General features: G+C 38.7%; 1 protein-coding gene across 2 annotated transcripts in view; it reads left to right on the top strand.

The window, feature by feature from the left end:
* Nucleotides 1-4,716: 4,716 nt before the first annotated feature.
* LMBR1 (limb development membrane protein 1) overlaps nt 4,717-15,244 on the top strand; it is a 78,008-nt gene continuing 67,480 nt past the window's right edge. Inside the window, exon 1 of one of the 2 annotated variants that reach the window (XM_072412597.1) lies at nt 4,717-4,872. In XM_072412597.1, coding sequence (XP_072268698.1) covers nt 4,810-4,872 — 63 coding nt within the window. In that variant the 5' untranslated portion in view covers nt 4,717-4,809. Of the gene's footprint in view, nt 4,873-6,469; nt 6,567-15,244 lie in introns of those variants that run through there. The other variant, XM_072412598.1, reaches the window with a different exon arrangement.

Genomic DNA, 15,244 nt, shown 5'->3' with positions numbered 1-15,244 from the left:
GGTAGTTATGACAATGGTGTTTATAAGGGATGGGCTAGAAGGTCCGAGCTACCCTGGTCAAGCAGAACGACTGTGCAAAACAGGAAGCCTTGTGTACGGAAATATGCCTACCACTTGAACACATAATAATCACAAACTATACACAAAACTATATACAATATATATAAAATTGTATAAATAGAACGATGTGTTAAACTAATAACACATATCCAAAACATCATTTACATAAACCTACATTAAAGACACAGAAAAGCCCATTGAATATCAATAGTTTCTAGGACAGCATAGTCATTAAATTAATGATTCTATACCTTGGGATAGGCAGAGTTAAATCTAAAATAGCAAAAAATCCTCCAGATCCATTCTAAGAAATCAGCAGCTTCCTGTCCCAGGATAATAGAACATTACAAAGCTGGTATTTTTTACAATTCAACTTTACCCAAAGGATAGAAATTTCAATAAAAAATACATTGTAGCAATAAATAAAGGGAACAGATGAAATTAGAGGAAGTGAAGAGTTTAGCGGACTGAAACCATAAATAAAGAACGTCGATCTGCCATGGAGACTGTTCGACGAATGATGGGCAAAGTCGAAAAAAGATCAGAAACTTATTTTGCACGTCCTTGATTAACATTGGGCCTTTCAGCTGATTCTGCACCGAGAGCCAATCCATTCATTACAGTTAATGAGACAGCATAAGAATGTATAGATTAAAAAAACGCTGGTCATCAGACTTTATTAGTCACCCTCTATAATTATTGACAGGGATCAAGGATATTAAGCTTCAAAAAGGACCACTTATTATATTAACACTCCTGAGAGGAATAAAATACATTTAAATTTAATTAGAATGAAACAGCCATGATTTAAAAATAAATCTTGCCCCTATTTTTCCAAGTATTAATTTGATTTATCTGCTTCTGATATTTCCTATCTATCGCAAACTTACATGAACATAAGGTAATTGAAATGTGCATAATTCTGGGGGTTCTAAGTTGAATCAGTTAAAATGCAATATGGTCCTGAAGATTTTACCCAACTGACCTTGGAAACATAAGTTTGCTTTAATTATGAATACTATACATAAGGGAAACTTTCATCTGCCTTGTAATAGATTTCTAAATGGGACATTCAACAGAAATAAAGTTATATTGTAGAGTTTGCCATATATGTAGTTATAGATATATTTTTTTTTTATTATAGTTTGTGTAATTGTTTGATCAACTCACTTACATAAATTTCTCACAATATATTGCTGCAATATCCTTTTATGAATGTTAATGTTTAGTTGTATTACTATTATTTCAATTATTAGAGGTATGTTCTATGGAAATACATCTTAATCTAGGTTTGATCTCATATCAGAATAAATATTTTATTCATACAGATATGCTCTGCCTAATGCACTTTATATGACCATTATAGCCTATTTATACTTGTTACCGCTACATATGTTTTATCCGTTATTGTCAATTACACCCAATTGTGTTTTGACCAATGTAAATGCTTAGCAATAAACCCAAATGCCTGGTAATACATTACAAACATTGTGGTGTGAATAGGTGAATAGCAATAGCACATATCTGATTTTTGTCTGTTCTGGCAGCCTATTAATTTAAACAGATTGCCTTAATGCAATGTGTTTTAAGATGCTTTGCATATGCAATGATGAACAGATGTAAATTTACCTAATTCTCTTTAGCATCCCTAGGAGAATATACTTACCTTTTCTGTATCTTTCTTCTCACCTTTCCAGAAGCTAGGAGTAAAAAATAAAATACCCAGTATCCCAGGGTATAGAGGGGTTCCTTATTGCTTTCTCCCACTCCAGCCCTAGAATGCAAGTGGCCCTGGACATTCTCACAGTGCAGTATTTGTGGTCCTACATGAAACTTGATTATATCAGCAAGATGACAACTGATAAAAAGCAAGGAGAAGATGGTAATTTGGCACATAGAGAGCCTAATATCTTACACCTATGACAGTAAGTATCACAATCACTGCAATACATACAACATACATGGCATCTGCACACCTGCTGTTACAATTATGTTGACTTTTACTCCCACTACCACTCCCTGTTGGATATTTTCCATCTATTTTGTTCCATGGAGAATGCATTAGGAGGAACCAAAACACACAACGGTGTGTGGGAACACCCAAAGATCCTGAAGAAATTGGAATTATGTCTAGAGAATGACAATATCCTTGTTAGAACACCCAAGATGTATGAGAAACCTGGGGTTAACTAAACCTAATAGACTAAAACAAAAAGAACCCTTGTGGGTGACCAGCCCCAATAAGTCTCAATAACAAATCACAGCTAATATTTGCAAACAAAAAAATGTCCATTTCTTGTACCCATCTCCTTTTGCATATACACAAGTTCAGTCTTGGATTATATAAAATAAATACCAAATGTTTACATAAAGACTAGAATACCAACTATGGCACATACTTAATGACAGGTTTATGACATTAAATTTTCTTTACCAAGCTCCTTGAAGATTGCTGAGAACTTCACTTTGTAAAATGCTAGGAGTACATCTTGCTTGTATAAAATCTGAAGACAAAGTAGACCAGACTTGGTTATAAAAATTACAATTATTCTTTTTAAATAATCAGTTCCTCAGAATTCAAAATGGAGTCTTTGTTGTGGAAAGTAACACCAATGAAGTCAGATGAAGTTTGAAAGTATCTCAGATACAGTGGGAACTGTAGACACCATCCTGCAGAGTCCTACAGAAAGTGGCAGGAGGGTGCCTAATGCTGGAATGCTATGTGCAGCCATGTGCAGCCGAGCATGTGTATAGGTAAGTTACCACTGAACACATGCTTGTTCTTACTACTACTGACACCAATGATTCGTAGAATTGTTGCCCCTATTTTGTACCAACAATTTGTGGGTAATTTTGCTGCCACTAACACCACCAATGTGGGGTCCATTTTATTCCACAGACTCCAATAATGGGATTTTTATTACCCCATTGACACCAATGATTTGAGGCGTTTTTTCCTCTGATACTAGGTATTTGGGATTTATTCTGACTGACACTATCGTTCTTACACATATACCAAAATTTGTTTTCTTTTTATTACCCCCATTTATTTTTCAGGTAACCCCTAGGCCTCAAGTTGCCTAAAACATAGCTAGGAATGGAATCTGCCATAGTACAAGCCATATTTCCTGACAGACACTTTAGTAAAGTTGACCTATCATCATATATATAACATTATATAAAAGGCTATGCTTTTTATATAATGTAAAAATGTGTGTTTTTTAAATACTTTTTTTGGGGAAGCCCCCTCCCGTGTGTAGAGAGATTGGGTGACCTAAAAAGAAGATGAAAAAGATGGCAGCGCCAGCTGTCCAGTCTGTGCCAAAAAGAACAAGGAAGCCAGGACAGCACAGGACCTACTAGGCTTGGTTTGCGGAGAGATTGTTACCGAAAGAAGCATTTTTTTATTTATATATATATATATATATATATATATATATATATATATATATATATATATATATATATTTATTTATGAAAGTTCTGCTTTAAGCAAGACCACTTTTTGGCCATGCCCTTATAACATATTTTATACCTGATCCCCCTATTAATCCTAAATATTTGTAAATATAGGCAACTGTGCCAAAAAGCCCAAAATCTTGGAATTTTGTATAGAAATATCCCTCCCTTGCTAAATGCAAGCAGGAATGTGCAATAATTTGGGTCTGGGATGACAAATCCTATACCAGTCTATAGGATTTCAAACACAGCTTTACGCAGCTCACATGCAGGTCAATACACTTGCGATTGATTCTGAGTGATCTTAAGCTGTTCCAGTGAATGTAGTCCAAAACTCGCCAATACTGGATTTTTTTTGGACCTAAGATCTTTACTGTGTTCCTCTACATTACCGCACCACCCTTTGTTAGCAAAATGTGCCTATAGGGTCTTGTTTACATTTGGGCTGATGACCCATTTATTTCTTAGTTGGGGTCGCTATGGACACAGAAGTGAATGGAGTCACTGCACTCATACAAACTGAGGTAAAAATGTTGCCAATACTATTTGCCCGCTCAGGCTGCATGGCGGTAGGCAAGGCCGCAGGGAAGATGGAGAGTACCTCACCAATGAGGGAGTGTGTGGGATGTTATTAAGAAACTAAAAAGTGACATTTCCAATTTTAGAAGATCAAAATTATGGTACTTTTAAAATATACTTTCAACGGTGCTATCAGCATACGTCAAAAAAATTTTTAGTGATGTGGTATAAATATACTTTGTTAGTATGGCTTCTATAGTAATAGTGTATGCGACACTGCTGCCTTGGAGACCATATACATTCTCCTATGTTATATGACAAAACTTTGTGTGACAAGGGCAGACATCCAGCTCTTAATATGAACTGTATAATTGTGTGCTGTACAGGTCAGGGGAAATAAACACATCATTAGCCCCTTTCCTCAGCCACCTGCCTCCCCTCATACTGCAGTACACACTGACTGACAGGAAGGGAGGAGGCGGGAAAAGAAACACTCGGTTCAGCCAATAAGATCGCACGACACAAGAGACGACCTAGCGTTGCCCTGTGTTCAGACCAATGAGCGGGCGCGTTACATACCGGCAGCGTGTCTTCTAGTGTTTTGGCCAGAGGTGGAGGAAGGAGTGGTGCGGAGCGCATCCTGAGCTCGGGGGGAGGAGGCCTGAGTCTTTGTTATTGTTGTGTCCGCGGGGGGGAGGGTGACGAGGGAGGGGGGCGATGCTTTTTAGGATAAGCAGCGGTAGTCCAACCTGGGCTCCAGCAATATGAAGGATGGAAGAGGACGAGGTGACCATCAGAGAGCAGAACTTTCACAGCCAAGTTAGAGAATGCATTGTAAGTATATGTGAGCCCTGCCTGGCTGCCCAGATACTTCATGGCTATCCTGTGTGCAGGGAACCTGTCATAATGGTGACAGGGGGCACAGACACTTCCATTGTCACCAAATTCACCAGAGCTGCCAATAATAATCATACAGATGTGTGTGTGATGAATCTTGTGTGTCACTATCTGCAAGTTATTTCATGCTTACTTGGTGAAAATGGTGAATCTGACATTCACCGCAGTTGAGTTGTCATAGTGCTTGTGTTTAAATCCAGAAAACAATTCACTCACATGTGTGATTGTCATATTCACTGCTTTATATATAGGAACCTTAGTTGTGTATAAAACTGATCTTACTATTTAAATGCCACAAATTAGTAATGTATATTAAGTATATATGTGTGTGTGTGTGTGTGTGTGTGTAATTTTGTTTTAGTTTACAAATTTTGGATAGAATGACAGAGGTGTAGACCCTCTTGGTTCACCCTCTTGGTTTGCAACATTCACCATTGTCACTGATAAAGGAAAACAGGGGAAATCCAAATTTTAAAGGTAATTAACAAAAAATTGCAAGCAGGCCGGTATTTTATTTCAGAAGGGACAGGCGATGTCTCTCCTGCAAGAAAATAAACTTCCCTGCTTGTTCACAATGTGTGTTGGATGTATACTGAACTGCGCATGCGTATCTCATTGTACGCTGGCTGCCTGGAAGGAATAAACTCCTGTGCGCATGTATGGGAGGGATATCATTCTGGCCTGGCCAATAAAAATTAAACCCAGAAGACTGGGTGAAGATGTTGCAATTGAGTAACAAGAGGTGAGTTTAGTTCCACTTAAAAAATGAGGGTAAAGGTAAGGCCCCTATTTATTGTACAGCGCTATAAATCCTGTGTAATAATAATAAGGGCAAATTGCTGTAATGGTGCATCTAGCAAAGGTATTACAGGGGTTTTAACCTTTCCCTACTCATTGTAATACTAGAAAAAGAAATGTACTTAAAGTGAAAGTAAACCCAAAACAAAAAACCCGCAGATCAGTCTGTCGGGAGGTTTCTTCCTTCGGGTACCTCATCTTCCTGGTATCCATCTTCAGCCCGGCTCAGAGTGAGCAGCAGGCGCCACCATCTTCTCCTCCCTTCTGCGGTCTCCTTCCTACGTCGCCTGATCTGGCACTGCGCAGGTGACATAGATTGGGAAAAAACTTGCCGATCTCTGCAAATGCATGAGCTTGTCAATTTTATTCCCTATTGATGATGCTTGGCCATGCGCAGAAGAAGCAGCCAAGGGCCTCTTGGGATGCGAAATGTAGGTATCTGGGGAGGCTCTGCGGTCCCATTTATTATTAATCGCTTCTTTTTTTTTTTTAATATAGGTTCTGATTTAAATTTTACCCAATGACTAAAACCTCATATAAGCTATGACATGTTGAAATAATTTGAAACTTTTTTTCATCTCTATTATGTAGCCTTAATAAAAGTAATACCTGGTGATCCTGCCATGAAGGTTGAGCTTGTTTGAGCTCTTCCTGTTATGTGTTGACAGCTGTCTCTCAGTTGTGTACCTGTTGTCATCCTAACACATGCACCTCTCTCCTGAATTCAGCCTTTAACGTGGAGCATCAGAGACTCCTGGAAAAGTTGTATTCTAAAGATTTGTTTTGGCAGCGGTTTCTATTCAGTACAACAGACATTAGTGGCTGATGGAGATGTAAGTAAACTTAAATAAATTAAGAATACCTGACTGATCTCCATTTTTTTTTTTAATAAAGTTACACTCGCCTCTCCTCATGGGTGTTGGCAACTTCACCCGCTCCTCTTTCAGGTTCCTGGTCTTGGGCAGTTTTGATTGGCCAGACTGGAATGACATTACTCCCACACATGTGCACATGTGTTCATTCCTTCATGGCAGCCAGTTATTCTGTCATTGTACACATGCGCAGCTCAGTGTACATTGAGGAAAAGGTTGCATCAGGCAGGTAAGTTTATTTTATTGCAGGAGGGATATTGCCTGTCTGCTCATAGTTTTTCTTTATTTATATTTTTAGTTTCTATTCAACTTTAACATGGAACTAAACCCATACATTGACAGATTTACAATTGCTGGGTGACTAAGGCTGCTTACAAATGTGCAATTTTTATCACTTGAACAATCCTCCTTGATTTGTATAACGGTCATTCCCCATTGGTTGTTTATGGATTCATCCTGACGAATTTGTGAATGACCTCTAGAAAATTTTTTAGAGCCCATGTGATGTGATGCTGCTATGCAGAAATGCATGACGAACACTTACAAATAAATTATTTTAATAGACATTTTTCCACAGAATGTTTTTCACAGGCTACAGCATGTTGGCATTCTGTGGCACATAATATTATTGTGAACTTTTTTTCTATATTAAAGGCCTACTTCCTGCTACTGTTAGATTAGGACTAAATTAAAAAAATAAAATAAAATAATGGGGTCCCTGGAAGGTGCAGGGGGTGTCACTGCTATGACCTTGGCATGGAATCCCAGCCCTCAGCATGAGGTAGAGTTGGGTAGGTGCCTAGTGATATGACTAGCAAGGGTTAAGTCAGGGTGAAGCAGCCCCGTGACCTTGACTGCAGCCCTAAAACCAGGACTAATTGCACATTCTGTGTGTTTACATTAGAAGACTGCCAATATTCCTCTGCAATAAATATTAAAGTGACACTATACTCACCAAACCTAAAATTTTGTGACATTCATGTGCTTCCTCACCATTGCCAAAATCATCTCCACTCTTTATGCTAATTTATTCCCCACTGGTATTCTAAGTCAGTGGTCTGCGACTCTGGCTTGTGCACGGTCCAGAGCCTGTAAATTTAGTGGCCCATGGGTCTGAAAAGTTGGCGACCACTGTTTTAGTATTTTTTTTTTAAAGTTTTTCCACCTATAAAATGAGAGACTTTCATTTTTTTGACCTATAAAATGAGAGATCCCCCCCACAAGTCCACTGTGTGGGGACCCATAACTCATTTATTGTTTCTGAATGTGGGATAGTTGCAATCCAGTACTATAGATCTTTGTGTGCCCACATGCCCATGATAGTCTGCTCATGCTAATGTCATGGCTATAGGCACCTCTTAAAGATCTGAGATGTTCCTCCATTGGACTGCCAATAGGCAGAGTCCATGGTCCATCCAGGCAGTCAACATTTGTGTGGTGTCTTGCCTCCAGTAATCCTAAAAAGGTAAATATACCTGAGCATTGTGTCTTTTTTTTTTTCTGTATATCCTGAAAATCAGCTTTGGATGTTTTTTTTTTCTGTAGATGTAAAAAAAAAAGACTAAAAATGTTTTCTAACTTGTGTTTTAGTTTTAGGTAAAAAGTTTCTAGTATATAAAAAGCCTCTATATTGGGCCATACAGCTGTGTTAAATATTTCCTGTTTGTGTGCAAGTGTAAACATCTTCCCATGTTTATTATGAGAAAGATTGTATCAGTTTGCGCAGTGTGTGTGTAAAGTGTATGTTTGTCTGACAGCATGTTATGTTTTCTACTTCTACTTCTTTAAGGATACAGGAAGAGAGGATAGGAAATGTTACTTTACGTGCCAGCAATATTTTAAAGTGTTTAGTGGTGTTTTTATACCATGTGTGTACAGAACGTGATATCTTGCCTGTGTTATTACAGTAAAGTTATCATCATTACAGCAAAGTTTGATGTTGATGACTTGTACTGATGTATACTGCAAGGGATTAGGAAGGAAAGGTAAATATTTTTTAAACCAAGGATTTAATTTATTATTTTTTTAATATTTTGTAGCAAATCAGCACTGCTCATCTCATGCAGCCTCTTTATAGCCATTGTTTATATCCATGCACTCCACCATCCTCTATTTACCGTTTCTTTGTGAAATTGTATTTTTATTAAAGTTTTCAGAAGATAAGCAAAACATTACCAGGAATTTATAAGGGTAAGAAGAAGTGAGTGCATTTGATTCACGGAGGGAAGGTTTGCTGATAGTGACAACAGAGCAATGTTTTTGTGCAATGTGCCAACGCAGCTAGTTGTAGCCTTCATGGGGGATTATGTGTGACTTGGAGACCACGCAGAAAAGTTGCGGACAGGGACACAGAGTTCCGTCACCCTATTACAGGAAGAACAAGATCCTCTATGGCAGGATACCTTTATGGCATATAGGTTACAGTAGTAACAAGATCAGTTGCTTTTGCAAGGGCTTTGGGGGACATTTTTTGGGCAGAGGGGTCAGAACAGCCCAGTGGCCCAGATAGTAGACAATAACATTTCCTTTTAAATTTGCAGTTGCACTTAAAATGTTTATTTGTAAAACAAAAGTTGTATATAATATAATTTGATTTTAAAATAGTAGTTTAAAAAAAAATACTTTAAAACCTATTGTTTCCCTAAATGCCACAGATGTCGACTGTTCACATGGACTATAAAATGGTTAATCAACCTGAAGGCCTTAATACCAAACTGATTTTTTTGGATTATTCTGCATGAAAGAAAGTTTTTGTTTTGTTTCATGCTATGTTACAATGTGTATAAAATCCTCCTTTGTTTCTCCTGCAATGAATACAGTTCTTGTGTATATTCTGGATGCACGTGTTTTCCAGATATGATTCCACATATTTGAACATGTATTCTTTCATATAAACAAATAGCTTGCAGGTAAATTAGTGCAGCACGATTGTGTAAAGAGGCTCTTTTGGGTTTTTGTTAATCTCTCATGTAATCCCCAAGTGGATGATATATTCCTCACAGCCACTTCAAACATTGCTAAGAAACGGCCATAATGTGAAGGAGGATTGTAGACATAAAAAAGTAAGACGCAAGTTAATTAAATTGCTAACATAAGTCAATATCATTGGAAGATTTCAAGGTGCTTTAATGTGACAGATTACTTAAATGACTGTCATGACATGTTAATCTGGTATAGGAGGGTCAGCCCATTCCTGTATTTTGGAATTTGATGTTTGCATTTTGAGTTGCTTTCAACCAGTAGGCAATTTATTTTCTGTCCATATTATTATTAATAAACAAGATTTTTATAGCACCAACATATTACGCAGCGCTGTACATTAAATAGGGGTTGCAGATGACAGACTAATACAGACAGTGATACAGGAGGAGAGGACCCTGCCCCGAAGAGCTTACAATCTAGTAGGTGGGGGAAAGTGCACACAATAGGATGGGAGATATGTAATGGTGGGAAGTAGTGATGGTTTCAAAAGACTGAAGAATATGAGTAGGCAAGTTTGAAAAAAATGGGTTTTGAGGGCTCTTTTAAATGAGCAGAAAGTAGGAATCCAGGACTGAGGTAGAAGTCTCCAGTGTGTTTAGCCTACTTGAAGGACCTGGGCACCTACAATATAAATGCTGACAGGCAGCAGCTTTCAGTAGAAGATGCAAACCGTAACTGTATGACCATTCTTCTAGCTACAGATTTCTTGAGGGTGACCGCAGTGGAACATAAGTGCTCAGTTAGTGTTGGTTTGGTGCTTATTGTATATACCAGATATCGCAGTGTGACAACACAGGAGCACAGCTGGGAGATGGGCAGAACATTGTCACCATATAATAGGAAGTTCCTAAACATGGCAGGAAACTGCAGATTTTAAAATGACATGTACATACTGAAGATGAAATGGGATTTTAATGATTGGGTTTAGTTTTACTTTAGTGGTGGATATACCATGTACTTGTGTAGGCTTGTCAGAGTCTGAATCAGCATTTCAGATTGCAATATTCATCTTGGGTCTCTGTGTCACTCCCACTCCTTCCACAGTTGTCCTCCATGAATATTTGAATTTTTTCTTTTTTTACTGATATGATTTGGCCAGTTATGTGGTATGTTAGTTCTTTTACGCTAGTCTTGTTCTTGGAAAGGGTAGTCCTGCAAAATGCCCAGTGAATGCATTTTGTGGGGGTGAATTATCTTCCTGGTATGGGCTCAAAGTATGACAGATTGTCACCATTATTACATTACAGAACACGCATTTAGAACTGCAGATATCCTACAGCTGCTGCCAGACATTAAGGGAAAGGACCCATAATATCCCGATTGACCAGACGATGCCTCGGATGTAGGTATGTATTTAGTAAAGGCTAAGACGGGTAGGATGAGTGAGGGAATGGGGGCTGGAGATAGGTTTAATGCTACATTATAATAGTAAATTCGATATGGTCCCTGTCATGGTAAATGATCTGCCTAAAATTTAGGGCTCAGATTTTGCTACTTCTGAGCTTCCTTTATGTAGCAATTTGCATGAAAGACTGCTTTCTACTGTAGTTTTCTCAGCTATACAACTGAATTTGCCTCGAATGCGACAGATGTACTTTAGTATCTATGAAGCATTATGGGAGGATGTGGTTTAATGGATCTCTAATAGAAGCATATCATATTTCAGGGTCGGCATTGGAACAGCTGTGGGGTCAAAGATCTTCTGTTTAAATGATTATTGGCCAAAATTCCAAAAATGAGAATGATTTAGATTGATTAGTGTGTTCATGTTGTGCTGTAATATTGTATTTTACTATAATGTTCAAATTTAGGAGTTTTGAGCTCAGTCCCAAGAAAACACATGATGTACGGGAAGGTAACACTTGCATAATAAACATGCAGGTTTATATTCTTCATGGGAATTACTAGAATTAGTAACAACAACACTTGTCCCAGGTGGCTTATACAATGCATGTTTGAGAACTGTAGATTACAAAATATATAGCCGTGCTCAACCCAGAAATCTTTTTAAGCTGGGTGGGAAGAAATTGTAGGCGGATGGTGGCCCCTGTGTTGTGACCCAACTCATTGATAACCACCCAAAAACAGCCGGAGGTGGAACAGAGGTGCAGGATGGAACGCCCAGCTAAAAGGGGCTGGGGAGAACACTGTATAGAATTTTGTATATTAGAGGAAAGAAAATGATCTTACACAGGGATGTCCAACTTCAGGCTTGTGGGCCAGGATCTATACTTTTTCTTAATATTTCTCTTAACAGGCAGCAGTGAATTTAGAAAGGTTTACAAAGAGTCACAACGTTCCAATTTATATGAAACTCTTGGCATGTCTATGGCTTGCAAGGACTGGTTTTGGACAGCCTTGATGAACAGCAGGTCATATACTGGCACATAAATATGTATGGAATAGGCATGGTGGACAAACAGTAGTACATGGAAGGCAATACAACTTCAGCACACTTACACCACCAGCTAGACATGGGTGATAGGCAGGAGAGGTGACATATGAATGCAGTAGCTCTGCCCGAGTAATGAGATTGCAAGTAAAAAGTAGTGGTCAGATTTGGGACCACACATAGGTGAAAGATAGGCAGCCCGGTGGCTCACGGGTTGGCACTGCGGCCTTTGCAGCGCTAGGTTCTAGGTTGGAATCCCAGCCAAGACACTATCTGCATGGAGTTTGCAGGTTCTCCCCGTGTCTGTGTGGGTTTCCTCCGGGTACTCCGGTTTCCTCCCACACCCCAAAAACATGCAGTTAGTTTAATTGGCTTCCCCCTAAAATAGACCTTATACTACATTAATGACAGATTGTGAGCCCCTTTGAGGGACAGTTGGTGACACGACTATGGACTTTGTACAGCGCTGCGTAATATGATGGTGCTATATAAATACTGTGTAATAATAATAAAGATGCAGACAGGAGTCTGGAGAAGTGCAGTGATCATTTGAGGTGAGGAGAAGTAAGGAGTGGGGCTAATGGATGGAGGAGTGAGGTAATGGATGGAGCTATGGTAGGTGGCAGACAGGAGTGAGGGTAGCAGGCCATATAAATATAAGGTATCATCTCAGGGATGTTTCCTAATTTGTGTGCACCACATGTAATGAAAGGGATACATTACCGTTCCTCTGAAACTAATATTGTTTAGCAGTTGGCACATGTGCCAATCTATCCTAAATAAAATGTGGGCAGTATGGATGGTGGTGGAGCTGTATCAATAGGAGAGGGAGCCATGCAGCTTAATTGGTTTTAGACTGATTAGGAGTAAAGCTGCGTACACACGTCCAATTTTTATCGTTGGAAATGAACGACGATTGGCCAAAAATCGTTGAACGATCGTGTCGTTATCTGTATGTACAGGATCGGTGCTATACGATCGTTCGCAGATATCGTGCAGGATCGTTCGTCGTTCGTTTACAAACGATAATAATTGGAAGTGTGTACGTAGCTTAAGAGTTGACTGCTTTGAGTTACAGTAATGGAATTGAAAGAAAGAAAGACCACAGGGTTTGTTTTTCCACATTTAACCATCATTTAAGGGTTTCCGATATTACAAGGTATCTGCCTTCCCGGATTCACTTTACTCCAGGCTAGCAGTAATGCATGTTTTAGAAAAGTATGTGTAACCGGTTGTATCTGCTAAATGTTCCCAAATTCTGTGCAATGAGGTATAAGAACTAGGTACCCCTGTTACATGACACAATCAGATACAAAACCCCCATTGCAGCAGCTGTGTGATCTAGGTACCTCTGACAGATTTAATGCAGAAAGCTGGAAATTGTATCCTATTCTTAATATATGCCAATCATTATTTTAATAAACTATATTCTGGGAAACCAGGGTCTGTGTACCAATTCCTAATGCTTGAAAGCATGTATACATTTGTTGCCCCAACATTACTGACTTCTAGGCAGTTTTGGACTTTGTACTCTGAAGCTTGGGTATAGATCTATTTTTCTACAACTAGGCAATGACCGCAGGTAATGTCTGCAAACCCACTCATTCGTACTCTGGTTACACAACAGTGTGAATAATGTAGTAGGATTTGAACTAATAAAATACTTCATCCCTGTCTGTCCTGATCATATGGGGTGATAAGACTGGATGGTGCAGCAGAGAAGAAACTGGGAGCAGGGTGGCCACTCCATACAGATGATGAGGAGCTTCATGTGATGGCAGCAGGTGAATGGGAGGATCGGGATCGGTTCACTATGCAATAAATAGAACGATATATAGGGATAAAAGGTGTTTTATGAATGAGGGCCAGTTAGTAGGAAGTGGGCAGCACATTGGCTCAGAGGCAAGTGCTCAGGTTTTTGCAGCACTAGGTCCAGGGTTCGAATCGTGGCCAGGACACTGGGGATCATGTGATGTTCATGTATTTTCTTTGCAAATTATAGCCACCAGCAGCTAAATTATTCATAGATTGATCTGTGTCTGTTACAGTGAAAATATATGCTGACATTTGTGTGTTGGAGGATATTCTGTTAGGTGCCATTGAACACTGGTGGCAGAATCCTTTATTGCTCTGTGTTGGCTTCCCTCTTTACATATAAATGAGGGATACAGTGGAGACGACATTAATTGGAGAATCAGTTGTAATTTATACTCGGAACCGTGGCTTTTTTCTTTATGGCACTTTATTTTACCCATTCTGCAGATGAATTAATATTGTCCAACGTGTTCAGCTTTTGGAGATTGATGAAGCTTGCATAGCTTGACAGAAAGTTTATCTCTGGGAATTCATTCCACCAATCTTCTTGGCTTTATTATGAGATGAGTACGCTGACAGCTGTCACCAGTAAAGTGCTGACATGCTTGTGAGTAAAACCACATTATTATGTAGATAAAACAATCCCTGAATTGCTTCCGTCAAATTAATCTCAACTTGTTCTTCGCACAAGGCAAGAAAATTATTCTATTTGATCTATAAACGCTTTAATTGGCTTTTAAAGTGTAGATTCTCTCCTCTTATATGTAGATATTTCATGTTTTAATTGATAGGCTGAATGTATGCCCGGTTTTAGAATATATGGGCTGATTACCTTGTGAGCATTATAAGTGGCACCTAATCTGTTCTGGTTTTTAATTTACCATCTTCACAACGCTGCTGGGTACCCCAAAATGCTTGTTTTCATACATCTTTGTAACATGCTAGAAGAACAAATGACCTCTACTATTTTAGAGAGATTTTATAAAGCAATCATCCAACCTGTGTTTGTCATTGCTAGGCCTGTGTTAGATTTCGAAGCACCTAAATTGCCTATGTCAGGATTTAGGATTCCTAATGTGTCGCTAGCATTTTTTATAAGAAAGATCAACCACGGCGGCCTTCATATTCTGTCGGTCCATCACAAAGCAATGTGCCTTCTCGTGCTTATGATTTAATTCAAGGTGAAGTCTTTTATTAAAAGACTGTAAACTTTTAAATCAAACAATTCAGATGTGATTAAAGTGCACATTAAAGGCATTAATTTAAAGTTCCAGCTTATAGAAATTACAATACTTTATAGGAAGCCCCCCTCATTTCAGGGCACCATAATGTTTGAGACAAAGTAATGTTGGGTATAGTAAAGCAGTCATGTTTAGTATTTTGTTACATATCCCCTGCATGCAATGATTACCTATAATCGGTACCGTATTTTTTGCCATATAAGACGCAC

The sequence above is a fragment of the Pyxicephalus adspersus genome, chromosome 5 (genome assembly GCF_032062135.1).
Source record: "Pyxicephalus adspersus chromosome 5, UCB_Pads_2.0, whole genome shotgun sequence".
In the NCBI taxonomy this organism is placed as follows: Eukaryota; Metazoa; Chordata; class Amphibia; order Anura; family Pyxicephalidae; genus Pyxicephalus; species Pyxicephalus adspersus.
This window is presented reverse-complemented; position numbering and strand designations above follow the sequence as displayed.